Genomic DNA, 23502 nt, shown 5'->3' with positions numbered 1-23502 from the left:
TTAGCAACTGGTCTCTCAGGAACTTTCGCTTCCCTTTTTCTTCTCCTAGCCCTTCTAGTTTCACTTTGCATTTCAGCCTTCTCCTTTGTAAGCTGTCAGGGACTGGGCAGAGGAGGAATGGTGGAGACAGCCTCTCCATCCTGCCCCTTCCAGGGAGGAGGAAGAGGAAGACAGTTTAGATTTACAACAGGGGTTTGCTGGAGATCACAGCTCAGAGGCAGATGAGGGGGGAAGTTGGGGAATAATGGGAGAGGAGGAGGAGGAAGAACCAGAGCAGCAGCTGGCTGATACATTGTCATTAGAAAGTATCCCAGACCCTCCATTTCCCAGAACCCGGTGAGCCTTAAAAGTAGGAAAGCAAAGAGCTCAAAGACAGAGGGCATGTAGCAGCACCCGTAGAAGAGATGATGAGAATGAGGAATGAGGAAGTGGGAGAGACGGGGGTGGAGATTCACTGGGGACAGCACCATTCTCTAAAAGGCTGGGTTCTACAGCCTCTCTCTGTAAAGTTTGAAATAAAAAAGGACGGTAACAAACCTTTCCTTGTCTTTATACTTTCCTGGGCAACCAGGTGGGAGCCGCTGACAGCATCCTGACACAAGCACTTAAAGATGTAAGCAATTAAATCAATCTTGTAATAATCCAACAGTCCCCCTGAATAGTTCAATTAATAAAACCATTTCCCCCTCTCTGACTTTTCCGAAGTCTAAAGTACCTGTAATATTATCCCATGCCTCTATGAAATTGCTGTCCTATATGCTATGCAGAACATATATCCATCTGCCAAAGTATACTGCATACCACCTATAAAACGTTTAGCTCCAAGACTCCAACAATATCACCAGCGTACTGAAGAGTCTACCAAATTGCCCTTCTTGAAAAGATATCTCAAAAACTAAAAGTATCTGAAGGGTAGGGCTCCAATGATCATTGGTTGTTGTTTTTCTATATGACATGGTTTTATTTCTTATATGAATATTGAGGTACATAGTCTTTCTGTGCCAGCAGTATGTACAAACATTTGGCTTATCTAAAACTTTATAGAACCTTTAATCTTAATATTGATGGAGCTCAGAGGTGGAGAATGATTTCATTTTTATATAGCTTTATTATTTGTAATGGGGAGCTTTGTATGAGTTAATACATTATTGTTACTCCTTTGGTGATGCACTGCATCTTTGAACTTTTGTCATTCCAGGCTATGGTGCTTTATGGTTTACATTTTAAATTCTTTGCTTTCTTTCTCTTTGCACTTAAAAAAAAATACGAATCCATTTTAAATTAAACTGCATGCCTCCTACAAAATCATTAACCCCAAAATTCCAAAGGCATCATCAACATACAGAGGGTACCATTCTCTCAACTTCCTTTTGACCACTCTTAGTGGCTTCATATGGATGTTGAACAGCATTGTGGATAAGTTGGTTACCTTCAGCATCCCACAGCATAACTGCCAAGGGGTCATAAAAATCACCCATGGTTGCTCTCTGAAACCAGTTTTATAAAAAGGAGAGAAGGCACTGTAACACAGTGCTTCAATCTCTCATCCCACAACAGGTGGTCCAGGAGGATACCATCAAAAGCTGATGAGATAGCAAGAGTAACAGTTTTGAACTCCCCATGTCCCTCTCCCAGCAAAGGTCATCCATCAGGGAAACCAAGGCCCATCCCATCCCCAATCTGGGTATGAACCCAAAGAGAAATGGATCTCAATCAGAGATGGAAAACCTCTAGTCTGTAGGCCAGATTCAAGATGCCTTCCTGGCATCTTGATTTGTCCTGTCCTGCCCTACCTAACTGCACCTATGATATAATATGATGTCAGGTGTGGGGCAGGTAAAGTCACGTCTGTAGAAGAACAATCGGGAATCTGAGAATGCACTGAATTCTAAACCTCCCTATTCCCAATGATTCTGTTGCAGTCACCCACCATGGCTTTGCTTGCTTCACCCATTGTGTTTTCATAGTTTATAGATCAGGGAAGTAATACCCTGAGAAGTGTCACGGTCTGCCAAATGATAAGCAATATCTTGAGCTGTATATTACGAGGTCTGTGCCAAGACACCTGTGTTTGCAAAGATCTTCAGCAGCACCAGAAAATGCCTTGCCTCTTCCGTGATTTTTCAGCTCCCTTTAGCAGAGGATGCTCACTTATTCATAAAGATTCCCTAACTCTCAGTTGCCCTCAATTTTATCAAAGTGATGTCACCACATGGCCAAATATGATAGGCTGTGTGGTGTTCTGAAGTTACCCTGAAGGAACACGTGGGAAGAAAACTAATTGCAATAGAAGTAGGAGAAACCATGACACCAAGCGTGACCTTTTAAATCATGACTATTCGCACAGAAGAAGGACATTACTTGCAGTGGAGTAGTACAAAGCCACCTCCTAGACCAGTCTTACCTAAGTGAGTGTCTGCCATAAATTTTGCTCAACAATTTCCATGCACGGTAGCCAACATGGGCAATGACCAGGAATCATGGAGTCCACCCAGTTCTAAACACTTGGATTCTGAGTTCAGATTTGCATAACCACACAAATCTCACAATCTCTACAATGAACCTCTTTTTGTATGTACCTACAAGCATATGCCAAGGAGGGGACCTGCTTTCTAATGAGCCCTATGATGATCCTTCCATGTATGGTCATTGCATCTGCAGAAGGTTGGATCATAGCCTAAGGCTGGTGGTTTTCTGTTTTTCATTTGGGGAAAAGGGGGTTTAGGAATTTCTGGGTTACCAAAATTTTTGATTTCTACCCCAAATTCCTTTCAGTTAAACTATTGTGATGGACAGTGAAATATTATTTTCCTTATCCTTGATGTTTTTCTTTCCTTGTTGTAAAGTGTTGTTCGGGAAAATCAAAAAGATGTAAAGATAGGGAGATACAAACAAACATTACAAAACTATTACCGGATTATACACTTTAATATATTTTCCTTGATCTTGGTTCTTGAAATTGCAAGCATAAGAAAAGTGTTGTGGAGGGAGCTGAGTTTCCCTATAATTTTTTGCCCAAAATGTCATGGCTTAACAGATTTGCCTAGCCTTCTAACACAGCCTGATAATAAAGAAAAGATGGTGCTGGTAGCTGCTTTGATACAGGGTGAAAGTACATCATCTCCTCACTGCTGATTATTGAACATGTATAATTAATGCTTCATCATTTCATTGTCGCTTAAAAGAAAAAGAAGAAAGGGCTAGGGATGCAAATGTAACTGTGGCTATAACAAAATGCAGTTTGCCCAAAGCATGATTGATGGAGGAAATATAAAATGAAGTATGCTCAGCATTTTTTAGTGCTTACGCTATGTCCTCCTTATTTCCTCTGCGCAAAATATTCAGCTTATAGTGAAGCCTGACCCATATGGCAGATTCACGTGAAGAATAATAGATGTGATGTTTGCAGTCATTCTTCCTTTTCCACGGCAAATGAGGAAAAATTATAGAACAGTATGAAAATCATGTTCAGAACTGACAGTGTTGGGAATAACACCAAAAGCATCAGCAGCACATTGGCTTATGACCACAAGAGAAGAGGCAGACATGCAGGGTAGTGGGGTGATACCATAGTATTCTCAGGCCTGTGGCTCTGGGGCCAGCGCCAGGTTTTATCATTAACATGACATGCAAAGGCTTATTTCAAGAAAGAACTGTGTGTGGGATCATAGGTTTGTCTGCAAAACACACCCCAACTTTTCAAAGCTCTTTCCCTATAACCCAAAGGCACGTGGCTTTGATGTGGAACAGAGCAAGCTGTCTCAGACTAAGTCAGACCAAAGGTCCATCTAGCTTAGTATTGTATACTCTAACCAGCAGGAGCTCTCCAGGGTTTCTGAAATGGGACACACCCACTCCTACTTTGACACGAGTGCTCCAGTTGGAGAACATCCTTTATCAAAGGTGTCATGGGCTTTGAAGAAACTCGATCTCAAGACGCAAGGGAGAACTTGGCAAATCCACACCGTGATGAACTCCCGCCTGGAAACTAATGTCCCCATTGTGGAAGGACGTGTGGATCCAGAATTGGCCTCCACAGTCACTTACGGACCCATTGTTAAGATTGTCTTATGGAAGACAATCTTACTCGGCTACGAGTGATCGCCAAAGAAGAAGAAGAAGAAGCTCAGAGCCCCACATAATATCATAGAATTGTAGAGTTGGAAGGGACCATGTGGGTTATCTAGTTCAACCCCCTGCAATGCAGGAATCATTTGCCCAACATGAGGCTCAAACCCACAACCCTTGAGTTGTTGTTGTTGTTGTTGTTTAGTCGTGTCCGACTCTTCGTGACCCCATGGACCAGAGCACGCCAGGCACTCCTGTCTTTCACTGCCTCCCGCAGTTTGGTCAAACTCATGTTGGTAGCTTCGAGAACACTGTCCAACCATCTCGTCCTCTGTTGTCCCCTTCTCCTTGGGCCCTCAATCTTTCCCAGCAGCAGGGTCTTTTCCAGGGAGACTTCTCTTCTCATGAGGTGGGTTATGCTGTACCAACTGAGCTATCCCAGCAGTCTATGAGCTGAGTGTGGAGGAATATAAGCAGCCCCCTCCTAGGGGCCCGCTCTAGGTCAGCCCCCCCTCCCAAGGCACTGTGTCAATGACTCTGAGATTTTTAGTAGAAAATGCAAAACTTGGAAAGCTTCTCATATGGTTGAAATAACCCTGCTTAAGTTGCCTTTGTGATGGCTTTCATTTTATGGTGATTTCATGCACTCTTTTTTCCTTAATATTATGCCCTTTGGTTTAAAAACAATGTGTCATGATATTTAAATGAAAGCCTACTGCCAGTGACGGCCCAGAATCATGCAACTTAAGTCAATAGAGGGTGTCATTTAATGACTAGAGAGTAATTCAATTGCTTTCCTGCTGTGATGTGCATATTTAGTGACTACTGCTGTTCTTGGGAGTGGGGTGGGGCAATATCACTGTTGCTCATGGCACCTTTTGGTACATTTTCTCAGTAAGACCGAGATAAAAGTTTGATTAAAAGTTTAAGTAGCTATGGTTTGGTTTGGTTTTTTCCCCTAATGGCTCTTCCTCTGGGTTAGCACAAACTAGAAAAGGAAGCAAGATCTTGAAAGGATTTCCTGCTTGAAATATGAACCCCCTTAAGTTTTAGTAGCAAAGCCAAGTCTGTAAAATGAAATCATTTTACTGAGGACAGATGCAGGGAGAAGAATTGTAGAAGAGTCACATACACCTGCTGTTGCGGGTGACACAATCTATGTGGCCATGTGCCCTGCTTTACAGAGTACAGACCTCTATTTCAACAGCTGTCAAGCTCAGTCCTATATTGGAAAAGGGCTCTTTGGTTCCAGGAAAAGAACTCTAAGAAGGGAAACCCAAACCCCCGAAGCTGCCCATCTGTAATTAGCACTTGGACAACAGACTGAGCAGGCACTCAGTAGGTCATCATGGCATCCATACTGGAAAAAGGGTAGTGGGGAGGTGGGGGGAGAAGAAAACAGTGCAGGCTGGAGTCTCTGCCTACATGGGCATCTGTGTTGAAAACACATCCAACACATGGAGGAGAGGGCTATCAATGACTACTAGCCACAATGGCTATCCTCTGCTGCCACAGTTGGAGGAAGCAATGCTTCTGAGCACCAGTTGCTGGAAACCACAGGAGGGGAGAGTACTCTTGTGCTCATCATCCAGAAAATCTCTTCTTTCATTCTTGTGCTTATCCCTTGCTTTCCCTCTTTGCAATGTTTCTGTTTCAGATTCTCCCTTTCTCTTTCCTCTTTTTCTCTCCAGTTTGTTGCCCAGCCCAACTGCCAGCAGCTGCTAGCGACGCTTTGGTATGATGGCTTTCCCGGATGGCGGCGAAAGCATTGGGTGGTCAAGCTCTTGACATGCATCACCATTGGACTGCTGTTTCCCGTGCTTTCTGTGGCCTACTTGATTGCCCCTAAGAGCAGGCTGGGACTGTTCATCAAAAAGCCATTTATAAAGTTTATCTGCCACACTGGCTCCTACCTTACCTTTCTCTTCATGCTCCTACTGGCATCGCAGCACATTGTCAGGACTGACCTCCACATGCAGGGACCTCCTCCAACCATCGTTGAATGGATGATCCTCCCCTGGGTTCTAGGTAAACCACTGAATGCAAAAGCATGTGAGGGTTGATGGGATTTGAATGCAGATTAATTTGGTTTGGGGTGCTGTTTCCATGCAAATAGGTGTAGCACCATAATTTCCAAATCAGTAGCTGTTGTCTCTTCTGCAGGTGAAAAATGGTCAAATAGTCTCCTGGATTTAGCCTTTCCCCCCTGTTTTTGCTACCAGTTTGGGATGGGGATGAGGGAAGAAGATAGGTATAATTTTTCTTTTCTTTTCCTCATTTGTCATTAGTTTGTGCTTCTGATTAGGGTTAGCCAGATGGTACAAGTGAGTTAAAATATTTATAGGGGCAGCAGTGAAATGGTGTACACTACAGTTTGTGAGGCACACTCTTCACTGTCACACTTTGGGGAAGCACTGTGACAGAGCACATGTTTCACGTTCAAAAGGTCCCTGGTCCATTCCCTCACAGCTAATAACCATGAGTAATGAGTAAGATCTCTGGAGAGCTTCTGCCAGTCAGAGGAGCCAATGCTGGGCTAGATAGCTTATACCTGAAGGAAGGATTTAACGGTGAAGTCTCTAGGTGCAACAGAATGCCCTAGATCAAACCTGTCTTTGATTTCTGAGCCTGAACACATGGCTGCAATACAAGAGAAAATAGCTATTTACAATCTTTGAGTTATTTAGCTTATTCTCTATGTTTATTCAAATGTTATTCTCAATATTATATTTTTTGTCGGGAGTGGGAAATTTGTGGCCCTCCAGATGTTGCTGAAATACAGCTCCCATCATCCTTGACAACTGTCTAACAACACCTAGAAAACTATTGGAATCTGCTGATTTTTAAAGTGCCACCAGCCCGTTAAGTACGCTTCTGTATTTGGGAAAGGAAATGAGCTAAGGTATTTTGAACCTGGGATGGGAAACCTGCAGCCCTCCAGATGTTGCTGGGCAATCCCCCCTCAGTCCTAAGCTATTGGCCAGGCTGGCTGGGACTGATGGCAGATGGAGTCTAGCAACCTATAGAGCCCCACAGGCTCCCCATCCCTTCTTTAGGCAAACAGATACTGTATTTCACCGCATAATGATTGCATTTTTGTGCTGATTTTTCCTTTCCGGGGGGGGGGGGATGCGACTATTATGCAGTGAATTACGTGTTGGAGGCAGAGGGACAGATTGGGGATGGGTGGCAGAGGTGGTTGCTCAACCGCTGCTTCCCCCCTTCTTGGCTGGGTCCCAGAGCACAAGCCCAAGGTTAGCGGCAGCAGAGACAGCAGCAGCAACTTTCTCAGCCGCGCCTCCTCCTGCTACCTCTGCTCAGGCAGGCGGGCGTGAGCAGGCTTCTTGGCTGGGTCCAGGCCAAGGCCAGAGTGCACGGTGAGAGCCAAGGGCACTGGTTTAAAACAGGAGCCCCTCGGCCAAGCTGCCTCCTTGCCTCTCAACTCAGTGCGGCCCAAGGTGGCTGGCTGCAAGGGCAGCAGGAGCCCAGGCCTGGCATTGCCTTGCCTTGCCTCCTCCAGATACTGTACCTCCGCTCAGGACCCAGACTCCCAACCTCACTGCCTCGGGAGCCCCCATGCTGACCCCCATCTCACCTCACAATTTCCCCTGCGACTATTATGATGGGAAATGCCCTGGGACCGATTTCAGGGTCTGAAAAAGGGGTGTGTGACTATTACACGGTGGCGACCAGTATGCAGTGAAATAAGGTTGATACATTTGCACAGGTGCTGTTTCCAAGGGCTGCACCTAGAAAACCAGCAAAGAACATGCTGGGTTGGCACAGTGGCATTCTGTGCCTAACAGAAGCCTGCAAACAAACTGTAGGGGAAAGTTTACTCCCCTTTGTCTCAAGCTTTCCCTGTAGGAGATTTTTCCCTACAGGTGCATCCTTTGAAAACAGCTCCTCTGCAGATGGATGGAGACCATCACGCTCACTTAAAATAACTCATCATAATAATTCTGGCAAAGGTCAAATAATGGAATGATAATGGATGTTGTTTTAACTAAAGCTCTCAAAAACATTTTACTGGGTGAGCTGGATGATTCAAGTGGGCAAAGTGGGGAGGGTTTTTGTTTTGTTTTTCCTTTTCTTCCAATGATTTTTCTTATGTCCACTTCAACCTATATGAAGCACTCGTCAAATATTAAGAGTCAAAAGCTAAGCTTTCTCAGGGATGAAGTGCTAGATGGTGACACTGTCTCTTTTTGTCCTGCTGCTCTTTATCAGGGGATTAGCTTAATTGGGATGAGCTTGGCAAATAAGCATGCTTCCATAAACACACATATTTCTTCCCCTCTTTCAGGTTAAGCTGCCCTGACCTCAAAGCAGCTGTGGGCATATAGGAGAACTCAAGCTATGAGGAAAACATATCCAGTCATTAGCTCCTGGACTATTAGCATCATGGATGATTAGCAAGCTTTCAGCCTAAGAAAGAATGCTCTCCCAGCATTATTAGAATGTTCCAGCAGCGGCACTTTTATTTGGTGGACATAACAGTCAGCCACATATGGATTTCCAGCTTATTTCATGCACTTCATGAACCTTTACGCAGGAAACACAGAGGGTTGCTAGACAATTTGACAGATTCAGTCTCCTTGCTGCTACACTAAACTACATCAGTGAAGAAAATGTACTGTAGATTGTGGCTGCAATTTGATGTCACTGTAAGCCATAGTCTGTTGTGACAGGAACAAGCCTAGCCTTACCACGACTGCAAAAAGAGGTTAAGAATGCCTCTGAGTCTCTACCTCTGCTATGAAAAAAGCTGCCTGTGAATAAGAGTCAGGCTATCAGGAGCTTGTGAACAGGACTAGTAAACAGGGGTGTTTGCAAGGGCATTTAGTAGTGGAGTTGGAGAGGTGAGGCCCCAAGTGCTGCATCATGGTGTACGTAAGAACAAGAGGCATGAATGGTGAGGGAGCTGCTGCAGTGACCTGCAGCACCTGTGCCATGTTTCTTTTCTTGCCTGAGCATGTACGAAGCTATACCTGCTGCAGGTGTAAGTTGGTTGCCTGATCAGCTTTACAGGAAGCTACAAGGGGAACAACTATATTGAACCTGATCCTTACCAGTAAGGCAGAACTGGTTTATGAGGTAGAAGAGTCTGAAACCCAAGCCCTTTGACGGACAGTTGAGGGAGTTGGGTATGGAGAGAGGTGATATGATAGGCATCTTCAACAAGCTAAAGGGCTGCCACATGGAAGATGAAGCAAAGTTTGTTTTACACAGCTCCAGAGGGTAGGACCTGAACCAATGGATTCAGATTACAAAATAGTAGATTTGGATTAAACATAAGGAAGAGCTTTCTAAAGTTAAGAGCTGTTCAACCATGGAATGGACTGCTTCTGAAGGTGCTGGGATTTCCTTCCTTGCAGGTTTTAAAACAGATGTTGGATGACCATCTGTCCGGGATTCTTTGGCTGTGAATCATGCATTGTAGAGGGTTGGAATAGACCAGGGGTGGCCAACTCCCAAGAGACTGTGATCTACTCACAGAATTAAAAACTGGCAGTGATCTACCCCCTTTTGGGGGGGGGGGTTCAGGTCAAAGTTGTTTAGCTTTTCTTAGGGAGGAGGAAAGCCCCGGTTTTTGAGAATTCAAGCCTAAGCTCAAGGGAGAAAGGGGAACACACATTCACCAACAGATTGTTGGGGAAACAAACAGCCTCACTGAGTAAACTCAGTCTTCTGTTCTGCAGATCGTGCAGCAATGGAGGGTGGGACCAGATTTTTTTTTTACCAACACTAAGGAAAGGGACCCAGCGATTGACTGCGATCTACCAAAACCTCCCGGGGATCTACCAGTAGATCGCGATCGACCTGCTGGACATCCCTGGACTAGATGCCCCTTGGCGTCCCTCTAAGGGTCATCTAGTCCAATGCATTTGATGCATTATTTTTAAAACAGAGTTTTCCAGCTGAGTTGTATACAGAGTAGACCCACTGAAAGTAATGTATCTAATTACAGGTAGGTAGCCATGTTGGTCTGACGTAGTCGAAACAAAAAATAAAAAAAATTCCTTCCAGTAGCACCTTAGAGACCAATTAAGTTTGTCATACGTATGAGCTTTTGTGTGCATGCACACGAAAGCTCATACCTATGACAAAGTTAGTTGGTCTCTAAGGTGCTACTGGAAGGAATTCATGTATCTAAGTTAGACATGTCCATCAATTTCAGTGAATCTACTCTGAATAGGACTGATGTTGGCTGCTACCCAGAGTAATAGCATCGCATCATCCCTCAGATTTAGTGATGCAGCCAATCAGATATAGCCATGTGATGACACTACAAAGCCTGTTCAGAGTGAATACAAAACTTCACTCTGAATGGGAGAACATCTCTCTGTGTCAAAGCCCCCACATCCACACACACAATTATCCCTGAAAGGTTAATTCTCCTGACTGCAATTAATTTCACATAGCTCTCATGGGACCTAGAGGCAGGGGCGGACCTAGGGGTTAGTTAGGTTGGCCCCCATCAAGGGTGCAGGCCCAGTGGGGCACAAAAATCCTCTCACTCTGGATTGGAGTATCCAGGAGCCTTCCCATCCATGCACTCCCTGGGCCACTCTTATGCTGCTCTGGGCAGCTGGGCAAGGTGCACAGGCTCCTCTGGGTGCCTTGGCAGAGGAAACCAGTTGCTGTTATAGGACTTTACAGCAGTCCTGCAGGGGCCCCTCAGTGGGCCAGTGGCAAAATTCAAGTGTGAGCGGAGTGCCCTGTCAGGCTTGGAGCAAAGAAAGACAGAGAGAGCAGGATGAGGAAAAAGGGAGGGGGAAGGAAGCAAGCAGAAGGAACGGACCAAGCAGAGAGAGGCAGGCAGGCAGACCGATGGAAGAGGAAGAAGAGGAGGGGAGGAGCAGAGCTCAATGGCGCAGAGGAAGTCACTGTCATAATGTGAAAGGCAACAAAAAATAAACTCCTTTAGTTTCTTGTCCGTGGTCTCTCCCAGCTTTGGAGGCACCGATACATCTCCTTGTCAATGGTGCAAGGGAGCCTAGGTACGCATCTGCCTACAGGCAAGCTGAAATTATGAATAAAGAAGACAGGTTGATTTTAAAAAGAAAAAAAAGACAAATCATCCAATTGCAGCTTTGCATTGTATTCTTACAGCACAGCTACACAGCTTCTAAAAACGAAGGTGAGAGTGATTATCTGAGCTGAAACACCAGAACAGTGGGAACTAGTCATTGCGTAAAAGAACGTGCTCACAGCACATGCCAAGCAGGCTCCTAACTAGGTAGTATTTCTTAATGCCCCTCTCTCTGTTTCTGCCTTTGAGTTTAAATCGTGCAAAACACCTCTGGAGAAACAAAGGAGGTTTCAGGGGAACTAACAAGCAAAGGATGAATTGGTTATAAATGAAATGATGGTGCTTCTTTTGTTTCGGGTGTCTTTGTACTGTTGCAATCTTGTCTTTAATAGTCAAAATAAATTAAAATATTAAAAAATGGTCCAGTAGCACCTTAGAGACCAACTAAGTTTGTTCATGCACACGAAAGCTTATACCCAGAACAAACTTGGTTTCTAAGGTGCTACTCGACAATTATTTATTTATTTTATTTATTTCGACTGTGTCAGACCAACACGGCTGCCTACCGGAATCTTGTCTTTAACAGGTTGTGTTTGTCCCCAGAAAGCAAAGATATAGTAGGGCTATTGGTTAAACTGTGAAGGGAAGGCATTGTTTCATTGCAAAAAAAGTATTTCCTTATTTAAAGGGGGGGAGGGGGAGAAAATATGAAATGCCTCCTCCTAAAAAAGGAGGGAGACAAACGGAAAGAACAGTCACGTTCCATGCAGACAGCATGGCAGTAACTATAGTAACAATTCTAACAACGATTACTCAGAGTGAATGTAACATATGGGATTCTTCATCAGAATCCACTCCACTGATTTGTTTGAACAGGAAGAAGAAGAAGAAGAAGAAGAAGAAGAAGAAGAAGAAGAAGAAGAAGAAGAAGAAGAAGAAGAAGAAGAAGAAGAAGAAGATTTTTGTAGAAAAATAAAACATTCCTTAACCTGCATGATGATGATACTGAAATCACAGTTCAAAAGAATCTGAAAGATAAGATTTTGTTAAGTTTTCATGAGGCCAGGATGCATCCAAAGAAGTTTCATTAGTACAAGGATCTACATTTGCACAATGAACCTTCCCACCTCCCTCTGCCCCACCACACGCTCCTCGGGTCTGTTCTGGGGGGCTCCCCCAACCCTCTGGAGCAGATCTGTAGAGGGCAAGGGATGCGCAGAGGGAGGAGAGAGTGGAAAGTTCAACTGGGCAAGCAAAAATCATTGCACAAATGGAACAAGTGCAATGGATGCCACTCATTGATTCGACTCTCTCCTTCCCTGTTGTTTAGTGACCATAAGGAAATGGAAGGGTCCAACATGGCTGGTTGCCTTTTCTTTTCTTTTTTTCCCATTTGCTTGTCTTGTTCGTTGTTTTTTCTTGCTAGACGACTGTAGATAGAATTGATATTATATTTCAATAAAGCTCAATTAATCCATAAACAGGCCTGTCAGTGATAGGATAAAAAACAAAAAAACTGGTATTGGCGCAGCATATTATCCCCTTTTTGGGTCTTCAAATTCTAGGCAGAATCAATGTTTGGATGGTGAGGTGACACTCAATTTAGGAACATAGGAGGCTGCCTATTTGGTCTATCCAGGCCGGGGACATTCCCAGTCCTTCCCGGAGATACCAGGAATTGAACCACGGACCTCCTGGATGCAAAGCAGATGCTCTACTACAGAGCTATATAATAATTTGCACAAAAAATGTTAATGCATGGAAATCAGGGAGACTGATGAGTACAGTCCCAGTCTCCCTCTTTGTATTGACTCTGCATGGAATTTGATGGGGATGAAAAGGGATATAAATGGACACACATATATGGATAATGTGTAAAGTTACCTTACACAGAGCTGGCTCACTGAACTGGCCTATCTCACCATCCACTGTCCTTCTTTAACTGGCAGAAGCTCTTCAAGGTCTCAGCTTGGCAGGGGTTTTACCAAGGGAAAGGACAATGACTCAGTTGCAGGAACCGAGCACCAAAGGCTCACTTCAGCATGGTCCACTGTCACGTCTCCAATGCGCAGCCTGAATGCCAAAATGGGGAAATCAAAAGCCACTATTATGCTCAGGTCAAGAGGGGTGGCATGAACAGTCTCTAATAACTTAGGAAAGAGACTGTTTCTATTACAAGAAAAAAGGAAAGAGACACTTTTCCCCCAAATAGCTTTTTTCAAAGTTAAACTGAAATTTCTCAAAGCAAACTGCACTTGCTGCACTTCCATCTTAATATAAAAATGGTTAAATGTACGCTTCATCCAGGGGCTTTTAAGCCTTTTCCATTTGAAGCGGCGGCTCAGCTACTTAGGGTTGTACTAGTCCTTCCACATCAAGCCATATTTCACATCCTGTCAGAGCAGACTACTTAAAAGCAGCATCATTATGTTTTTTTCAGAAACAAAGGAGTGGAAAGAGGGGATGGCTGAATCTTGCTTCTGAGCCACTGTTTTTAAATACTGTTTTCATAACATCCTGTTTACTCTGCTTTGGTGGCCAGTGAATGTGTCTCATGGAAATGAACTCTCTTTCCTTAGGTTTTATCTGGGGCGAAATCAAAGAAATGTGGGACGGAGGCTTCAATGAGTATGTGCACGACTGGTGGAACCTGATGGATTTTGCAATGAACTCTCTCTACCTGGCAACGATCTCTCTGAAAATTGTTGCATATGTCAAGGTATCATTACCATGGAGCATGTATGTGCACTCGTTAGCACTGGGGTGGCTAACCTGTGACCTGCAAGTCATATTTATACTCTTAAGGGTTTTTTTTAGCTCCCCATAGCCTTCTCCCCATTTGTCATTTTTAAATTAAAAATGACTTACTTTAAAAATAACAATACATGTTTTTACTGACCGCTTCCATGTGTAAGTAAATGCCAAAAGCGTCTTGTGACCCCCTCCAAATCTTATTTTTTTTAACCATCCACTTTTGCAAGTCTTGACATTGGGGCCCCCCCAAAAGGTTAGTCACTCCTGCTTTAGTGTCAGGGTTCTCCAAGATAATGCATTTCTTTCTTTCTCCCTCCCTGCCTTCCAAAACGTCTAACACAACAAATTCTCTGTGAATTCTATGATTCTATGATTACATTACAATTTGGGGTTATGATCAAGTTCAGACATTTCCTATTTGCATATCTGGAGTCTTGGGGGTGTCTGCTTCTTCACCCTTTGAACTCTTTGACACAGACACACCTCCCCCCCCCCATTGGCCTCATTCATGATTCTTAACATCTCGTCTGCACTAGCACTAACCACATCAAGCTCTTAACCAGGGTTTGCAAACTCAGTTCAAATAAATGCTGGTTTCAAATCTTGATTAGTAGTGGAATCCTATACATGTATGATCAGAAGTAATCCTGATTTATGTGAGACTTACTCTCAGATGTATAGTATTGTGGTCTGCAGTGTGAACTTGGTTACCATCAAATGCAGCTGTAAATGATAAACTATGGCTAGGGTGGCCTTGGAAAGTGAGGATGAATGAGTAACCAGTTCCTGATCCGACACCCACTTTGCAAGCCATGGTTTTCAAGAAGCCCTGCTGGTGTTACATGCATCAGAAATGTATCTTGCTTGTGCACCAGGTGCCCAAATAAGGATTTTTCTTCTACCCCAAGCAGCTGTGTCACTCTCTAAATGTATTGATGATGGATGGTGCAAGGTGGGCAGTGGTACAACTGCATTTTAACAGTTTTAGAATTTAGCAATGAAACATCAGAGGATTGCCGCACCAAGAGATCAAAGGCAACAAAAGAAAGAGGGGGGGATCGGAAACCATGCAAGTCAACCTTTACTAGATAATTGTGGAGTTTGAGCACCAACCTCTCTTCAGAAGTCAAGGCAGTGCTCACCTGACCTCCTATCACTGGCATCTCCGTACATTTCCAGGAGGGAGAGGAGAAGGGACATGTTGGCTGGGAGGGTGAAACAGTGCAAACACACCAGCAGGGTTGGCTCTACCTGCACCTTAGCACCTTACCAACCACCCCACCACTTATCCCTCCTGGTCAGGTGTAGTGACACCAGTGATGGAAATCAAGTAAGCACAGCCACTCTTCCATACTGACCGCTACTGTACATGTCCATGCTCACATGTTACTTGAATTCATGAGTTACATGTGCTACCCTGGAGGTGTGACATTTGGCATTTTTTATGTGGAACCTGTTGCTTTGCAGGGGGTTGGACTAGATGACTATCTTCCAGCTCTACAGTTCTATTATTCTAAGACATTGGGGGGGGGCAATGGCACTGTGCCATTATTTGCTTTAATTATTTGTGAGGTGTTATCCAAAAATCACCGCATCCTAATTTTGGACCTAAACATAGGAAAATATTTGTTTATTTGCAGGATGAAAATGGCAGTCAGCATCTAAACTGGTTTTTGACTTGGAGTGCCAAATGCAGTTTTACAGGAGACTAAAATGCTGAGAGCAAATGGGGCAGAGTGGGGATGGAGGGGTGTACGTACACTTGAATGCAAATGACCTGTGTTTGGATTGTGTGAGGGCCGGCCGGAGGATGGAAAGACCATGGCTCAGTCACAGAACATGCAGAAGGTCCCAGATTTAATCCCCGACATCTCCACATAGAATGTTTCCTTCCCCAAAAATCTGGAGAGCTACTGCCAGTCAATAGACAAAACTTAGCTAGATGGACCAATGGCCTGACTCAGTATAAAGCAGCCTCATTGTTTGTTGAAGGGCTGTAGCTCAGTGGTAAAGCATCTGCTTTGCACTCAAGAAGATCTCACATTCAACCCCTGACATCTCCAGGTAGGGAGATCCAGAAATCGTGGATGTCCTCTGCCAGTCATTGTAGGCAATACTGACCTAGATGGGCCATTGGTCTGACTCAGTATAAGGCAGCTTCCTGATTTGATTGTGGACAAGCCTGGACAGAAGGGACACTGTAAAACAGTAGTTGCATTTGCTGAGTCATGGCTGGTGTGACAATGCACATTTCTCACTGTAGATTGATTGGGCAGTCCAGGGTGTGTGTGTGTGTGTGTGTGTGTGTGTGTGTGTGTGTGTGTGTGTGAATGTGAGTGGCAAGAGCTAACAGAGGCCAAATTGTCTCAAGTCTGTGCCATATTTGGACCTTAGTGACAGATCTGTCCTGCTTGGGAAACAGATATAAAAGTGTTTCACCAAAGGAAATTCCAGCAGGCCAGTGCTATTCAGAAGAAGGCTTATATTCTTGCCATGGCCGATGAAGACCAAATTGGAGCTCATGCTTGCATTGGCAGTTGGCAAAAAATCAGGTGCATGAATAGACATTAGAATATTCTCAGAGTTCTCACACCTCTTGATCACATCCATTAGAAGAAATGTCTTTCCAATGCCAAGTTTTCCTTCCTCCGTGTACTTGCAGTGAGGATGCACTTGCTACACAGTTTCCTGCTGAGCAAAGTCAAAGGAATCATATACTTCAGCCAGGGATGGCCCAAGACATTTTGGAACCTGAAGCAGACCTCAAAATGGCACCCCCCTCCCTACCAGGGAAGAAGGGGTAAGGGAAGATCTGCGTCAGAAACAAGGGGCAGGATGGAAAGATCTACATTTAGATCTGCTGCCCTGGTGGCTCCTGCCAACTGAGGCAGTTTCCTCACCTTGCCTCATGGGTGGGCCAGCCCTGATGACAGCAGAACCAAGCTCTTAGGTACCAGAGCTCTGCTCTTCACACATCAATCCTTGCTTCAAGGTTTTCAGACAATACAAAACTTGCAGCGTCCAGATAAAGATGTGTCCTCTGAGAAGGAGAACAAAGCTTGAAATATATCAGGATTTTCTATTGGCTTGCTTAATTATGGCTTGTTCCTTTCTTTTGCCGAGTCTTCAAAACCTCTCTGGGAACTCCTTCATTGGTGTCCTAAGTAAATAAGTGTGAAGAAGATGGAAAAATGCTATTGGGTGACAGAGAGAAGGGTGAATTGCTTAACACCTGCTTTGCCTCTTTCTTCACCTAAGGAAAGCAGTGCCCAATCTGGTGATAACAGAATAAATGATGCAAGGAGGGAGCTGCAGCCCAAGATAGGAAAAGAGGTGGTAAGGGAACACCTACCGTGTTTCTCATATTATAAGTCATGTCTTATATTAATTTTTTCTTCAAAAAAACACGACATGGCTTATTTTTGAGGGATGTCTTATTTTTTAATAAAGTGCACGCGGGCGCTGTTTGCCGGGCTTGTCAAGCCCAGCAAACAGCGCCCGCCGATCTTCGGTGACAGGCGGGGGTGGGCGGAGAGCTGAGAACGATCTCCGCTTCCCCCCCACCCCCGCCTGTCACACAGGACAGGTCCGAAGATCGGCGGGCGCTGTTTGCCGGGCTTGTCAAGCCCAGCTAGGAGCGCCCGCCGACCTTCGGTGACAGGCGGGGATGGGGGGAGAGCGGAGAACGATCTCCGCTTCTCCCCCACCCCCGCCTGTCACACAGCACAGGTCGGCGGGCGCTGTTTGCCGGGCTTGTCAAGCCCAGCAAACAGCGCCCGCCGATCTTCGGTGACAGGCGGGGATGGGGGGGAGCGGAGAACGATCTCCGCTTCTCCCCCACCCCCGCCTGTCACACAGCACAGGTCGGCGGGCGCTGTTTGCCGGGCTTGTCAAGCCCAGCAAACAGCGCCCGCCGATCTTCGGTGACAGGCGGGGATGGGGGGAGAGCGGAGAACGATCTCCGCTTCTCCCCCACCCCCGCCTGTCACACAGCACAGGTCGGCGGGCGCTGTTTGCCGGGCTTGTCAAGCCCAGCAAACAGCGCCCGCCGATCTTTGGTGACAGGCGGGGGTGGGGGGAGAGCGGAGCACGATCTCCGCTTCCCACCCCCACCCCCGCCTGTCACACAGCACAGGTCCGAAGATCGGCGGGCGCTGTTTGCCGGGCTTGTCAAGCCCAGCTAGGAGCGCCCGCCGATCTTCGGTGACAGGCGGGGATGGGGGGAGAGCGGAGAACGATCTCCGCTTCTCCCCCACCCCCGCCTGTCACACAGCACAGGTCGGCGGGCGCTGTTTGCCGGGCTTGTCAAGCCCAGCAAACAGCGCCCGCCGATCTTCGGTGACAGGCGGGGATGGGGGGAGAGCGGAGAACGATCTCCGCTTCTCCCCCACCCCCGCCTGTCACACAGCACAGGTCGGCGGGCGCTGTTTGCCGGGCTTGTCAAGCCCAGCAAACAGCGCCCGCCGATCCTCGGTGACAGGCGGGGGTGGGGGGAGAGCGGAGCACGATCTCCGCTTCTCCCCCACCCCCGCCTGTCACACAGCACAGGTCGGCGGGCGCTGTTTGCCGGGCTTGTCAAGCCCAGCAAACAGCGCCCGCCGATCTTCGGTGACAGGCGGGGGTGGGGGGAGAGCGGAGCACGATCTCCGCTTCCCCCCCACCCCCGCCTGTCACACAGGACAGGTCCGAAGATCGGCGGGCGCTGTTTGCCGGGCTTGTCAAGCCCAGCAAGGAGCGCCCGCCGATCTTTGGTGACAGGCGGGGGTGGGGGGAGAGCGGAGAACGATCTCCGCTTCTCCCCCACCCCCGCCTGTCACACAGCACAGGTCGGCGGGCGCTGTTTGCCGGGCTTGTCAAGCCCAGCAAACAGCGCCCGCCGATCTTCGGTGACAGGCGGGGGTGGGGGGAGAGCGGAGAACGATCTCCGCTTCCCCCCCACCCCCGCCTGTCACACAGGACAGGTCCGAAGATCGGCGGGCGCTGTTTGCCGGGCTTGTCAAGCCCAGCAAGGAGCGCCCGCCGATCTTTGGTGACAGGCGGGGGTGGGGGGAGAGCGGAGAACGATCTCCGCTTCTCCCCCACCCCCGCCTGTCACACAGCACAGGTCGGCGGGCGCTGTTTGCCGGGCTTGTCAAGCCCAGCAAACAGCGCCCGCCGATCTTCGGTGACAGGCGGGGGTGGGGGGAGAGCGGAGAACGATCTCCGCTTCTCCCCCACCCCCGCCTGTCACACAGCACAGGTCGGCGGGCGCTGTTTGCCGGGCTTGTCAAGCCTAGCAAACAGCGCCCGCCGATCTTTGGTGACAGGCGGGGGTGGGGGGAGAGCGGAGAACGATCTCCGCTTCCCCCCCACCCCCGCCTGTCACACAGGACAGGTCCAAAGATCGGCGGGCGCTGTTTGCCGGGCTTGTCAAGCCCAGCAAACAGCGCCCGCCGATCTTCCGTGACAGGCGGGGGTGGGGAGAGAGCGGAGAACGATCTCCGCTTCCCCCCCACCCCCGCCTGTCACACAGGACAGGTCCGAAGATCGGCGGGCGCTGTTTGCCGGGCTTGTCAAGCCCAGCAAACAGCGCCCGCCGATCTTCGGTGACAGGCGGGGGTGGGCGGAGAGCGGAGAACGATCTCCGCTTCCCCCCCACCCCCGCCTGTCACACAGCACAGGTCGGCGGGCGCTGTTTGCCGGGCTTGTCAAGCCCAGCAAACAGCGCCCGCCGATCTTCGGTGACAGGCGGGGGTGGGCGGAGAGCGGAGAACGATCTCCGCTTCCCCCCCACCCCCGCCTGTCACACAGCACAGGTCGGCGGGCGCTGTTTGCCGGGCTTGTCAAGCCCAGCTAGGAGCGCCCGCCGATCTTTGGTGACAGGCGGGGGTGGGGGGAGAGCGGAGAACGATCTCCGCTTCCCCCCACCCCCGCCTGTCACACAGGACAGGTCCGAAGATCGGCGGGCGCTGTTTGCCGGGCTTGTCAAGCCCAGCAAACAGCGCCCGCCGATCTTCGGTGACAGGCGGGGGTGGGGGGAGAGCGGAGAACGATCTCCGCTCTCCCCCCACCCCCGCCTGTCACCAAAGATCGGCGGGCGCTCCTTGCTGGGCTTGACAAGCCTAGCAAACAGCGCCCGCCGATCTTTGGTGACAGGCGGGGGTGGGGGGAGAGCGGAGCACGATCTCCGCTTCCCCCCCCACCCCCGCCTGTCACACAGGACAGGTCCGAAGATCGGCGGGCGCTGTTTGCCGGGCTTGTCAAGCCCAGCAAGGAGCGCCCGCCGATCTTTGGTGACAGGCGGGGGTGGGGGGAGAGCGGAGAACGATCTCCGCTTCCCCCCCACCCCCGCCTGTCACACAGGACAGGTCCGAAGATCGGCGGGCGCTGTTTGCCGGGCTTGTCAAGCCCAGCAAACAGCGCCCGCCGATCTTCGGTGACAGGCGGGGGTGGGGGGAGAGCGGAGAACGATCTCCGCTTCCCCCCACCCCTGCCTGTCACACAGCACAGGTCCGAAGATCGGCGGGCGCTGTTTGCCGGGCTTGTCAAGCCCAGCAAGGAGCGCCCGCCGATCTTCGGCTCTGTCCCCCGATGCGCGACGGCTCGGGGAAGCAGGCAGGGAGCTCCTGCTGGGTCCCGCGCCTTCGCCTCTCGCTCGGTCGGGGCTACACGACATGGCTTATTTTCGGGGTATGTCTTATTTTTCACCAACCCTTAGAAATCCTGTCATGGCTTATTTTTTGGGGATGCCTTAAAATATGAGAAACACGGTAGCTACTTCAAATTTCCAGGGCCTCATGAGCTGTACCAAAGGAGCCTGCGAATGTAATCTCACAGCCTTTGTCTGTAATCTTTGATAATTATTGGAGAACAAATGAGCTCTTCAGAGGCACACTACCTGGAGGTAAACTATAGCCATCGTGTCCCAAAATAGAGGACTCCTTGCAATTAAGGACTGTCCTCTTGACAGCCCTTTGCAAAGCAGGACACTCAACTCTCAATATCCTTAGCCATTCACCATGGTGGCTGGGGCTAATGGGAGTTACAGTTCAACAATACCCAAAGGTCATCAAACCAGTTTCCCAAGAGGCATGTTACATCACTGGGCACATGCAAAATATCACTGTTTCAACAGTGAGCAACAGTGGTGGACCTTATGGTCTCAAATTTCAGTGGCACCGTCTGCAATGCCAAAACTTGGAGCCTCCTACATTTTGCCTTCCATTCTGCCTCATCGTTGTGGCACTTCCTGCAGCTGCCCCAAGGCTCTGTGCCCAGTGTGGCCAAACCAGGCATGCTCCCTTAAATCTGCCTCAATGAACAAGCACAACCAGAACCTCATGAGGCAGAGATGGGCAGCCTAGCAGGAAGGGCTTCCAGTTGAGAGCACACCGTGTGCAAGCCACTTTGACATTCACTAGTATTTGGAAAGCTGCCTTTAATGATTTGGCACAAGATGGCCAGAATTACTATACAGGACAAAAGAAGGATGCATCATTGATTTTTGATTTTTTTTAATGACCCAGTTAGAATTTGCCCTTGAAGATGCTGAAGGATATAGATCTGGCCAATTAAATTACTTTGTCAAGTTATTCTTCTCAGGGGCTTCAGCACAAATGTTGGCTAAGAGCCTCATGCTTTGTGGGGGTTTGTCAAAGAAGCTAAGCCATATCTGGCACCCACTGCTTCCCTTGGGCAGCTGTTTTCCAGGCAAACTCTACACTCATAGCTTCCAGTTAAAGGTCTAGTGAAGAGTTAAATATGAGCATTGTAAGGGCTTTCCACAAATCAAGTTGACTGAGTCTCTTTGTGACGCTCGTGGATGTCTAGAACAGTTTGAAATGTCAGAAACAATCAGAAGCCATGCAGAAAGGCATTTGTGCAGGACTTCAGTACCTCTGTACTTTGGGAAAAATTATCCTTTTTTAAAAAAGAAAAGAAAGCTTTACACAATCCTTGGTTTCTGTAAACCAGTTTAATTTATGACATTTCCCCCCCAAAAGCATGAAAATTCTATTAATGTAGCCTGCAAAGGTACAGACACAACCCCAATTTAAGAGGCAAGCAACAAGTATTTACTGTTGGATTTTATCGCATGGAGTCATGCAGCAAAATAAGTCCTCAGTGTAACACCAGCAAGCCAGCCACATTATTTTCTCTTTGCAAGCACCATTACCACTAGGTTCAACCTGAAGCTGTCTCACAAAATGACACAGTGGTGAAAAAGACCTGCCATTTCGAAATCACTGGGATGTCATACAGCAGGGGCAGACCAAACATGCTGCTCATGAGGTGCTGTTGGACTACATCTCCTATCATCCTGACATGGCTGGAGCTGATGGGAGTTGTAATGCACAACACCTGGAGGATACCATAGAGACATATTGGCTAGAACATGAGGCAGAGTGCGCCATGGGGTTTCATTATGTTTGCTACACCACATAAAGAACACACTCTTGGTTTGGTTTGGCATTTTGCTTGGGCTTATTTGTTTTTTTTGTTTTGTTGGCTTACTTGCGTGGCTTCAGGCCAGTTGCCATAAAAAGCAAGGGGCAAAGATATCCCTCCCCTCCCCTCACTCTGTACACCTCTGATGATGCTATCTAGTAGGCTTTAGACTCAGACTCATCAAAACCCACTGAGCCCCTCTTTCCTCGGCCGTGCCACCAGGCTCAAAGTATTCCACCACAAAGCCCTGCTTGGCTTTCCCCAAGTGCTCTGGGACTCAACTGAGCACCCCTTGGCCTGAGGCTTGGGCATAGCCCAATAACTAGGCAAGGGATGTGTCTTACATTATAGAGCACATTTTGCTAATTTGGTGCCCTCTAGATGCTTTGAACTCCCATTTGCCTAAGCCAGCACAGCCATTTTGGCTGGGGCTGATAGCAATTTCAGTCACTGGGAATCCAGCTTCATCCTCCTCCCCACCCCTTTTGGCCCAGTCCACTTCACCCCCCAACCCAACCTGCAGATCAAAGTCCTGCTCCAAGTCACTGTCTAGGGCAGGCATGTCAAACCTGCGGCCCTCCAGATGTTTTGGACTACAATTCCCATCTTCTCCAACCACTGGTCCTGCTAGCTAGGGATCATGGGAGTTGTAGGCCAAAACATCTGGAGGGCCGCAGGTTTGACATGCCTGGTCTAGGGGAACCTTCTCAAGAACCTGTTGGCCCAGGCCCTTCAAGTTGGTGGCCAAAATTCCACTCTCTGTTTACTCCCAGCTTTTCTGGAGCACTTTGTGGGGACAAAGAAAGACAAGTAGCCCTTTTGGCTGCTCTTAACTCCCAAAATCATGGTATCCTGGGTGACCTTGGCTGCTATAGCCAGCACAGGGACAGGTCCCTAACCCACAAGACCATCTTGACACACCCAATGGTGTGTCACCCAATGGGCAAAATAATTGGGGGGTTTTATCTCAAAAATTCAGCAGAAGCCAAATCAGCAGGAGCCACCACTGGTGGTGCATGCATACCATCCTCTAGCTGCTCCTTGATGTTCTCCACTGAAGGAAACACAGCCATTTCATCAGTCACAATTGCCCCTGTAGCACCTCTTCTTCTGGCACCTCATCAGGCACCAGCTGGACCTTTTGGGTATCCACATGCACATCCAATTCATCTTTTTCTACAACAGGCTCCCAGGGAGTAGAGAAATCAATCAGAAGC

At 47.8% G+C, this 23502-nt stretch overlaps 1 protein-coding gene across 1 annotated transcript in view; it reads left to right on the top strand.

The window, feature by feature from the left end:
- Nucleotides 1-23502, top strand: part of TRPC5 (transient receptor potential cation channel subfamily C member 5) — a 166633-nt gene that overhangs the window by 100939 nt on the left and 42192 nt on the right. Inside the window, exons 4-5 of the mRNA XM_035112475.3 lie at nt 5760-6096; nt 13684-13823. Coding sequence (XP_034968366.1) covers nt 5760-6096; nt 13684-13823 — 477 coding nt within the window. The remainder of the gene's footprint in view (nt 1-5759; nt 6097-13683; nt 13824-23502) is intronic.

The sequence above is a fragment of the Zootoca vivipara genome, chromosome Z2 (assembly GCF_965207765.1).
Source record: "Zootoca vivipara chromosome Z2, rZooViv2.hap1.1, whole genome shotgun sequence".
NCBI classification, from domain to species: domain Eukaryota; kingdom Metazoa; phylum Chordata; class Lepidosauria; order Squamata; family Lacertidae; genus Zootoca; species Zootoca vivipara.
This window is presented reverse-complemented; position numbering and strand designations above follow the sequence as displayed.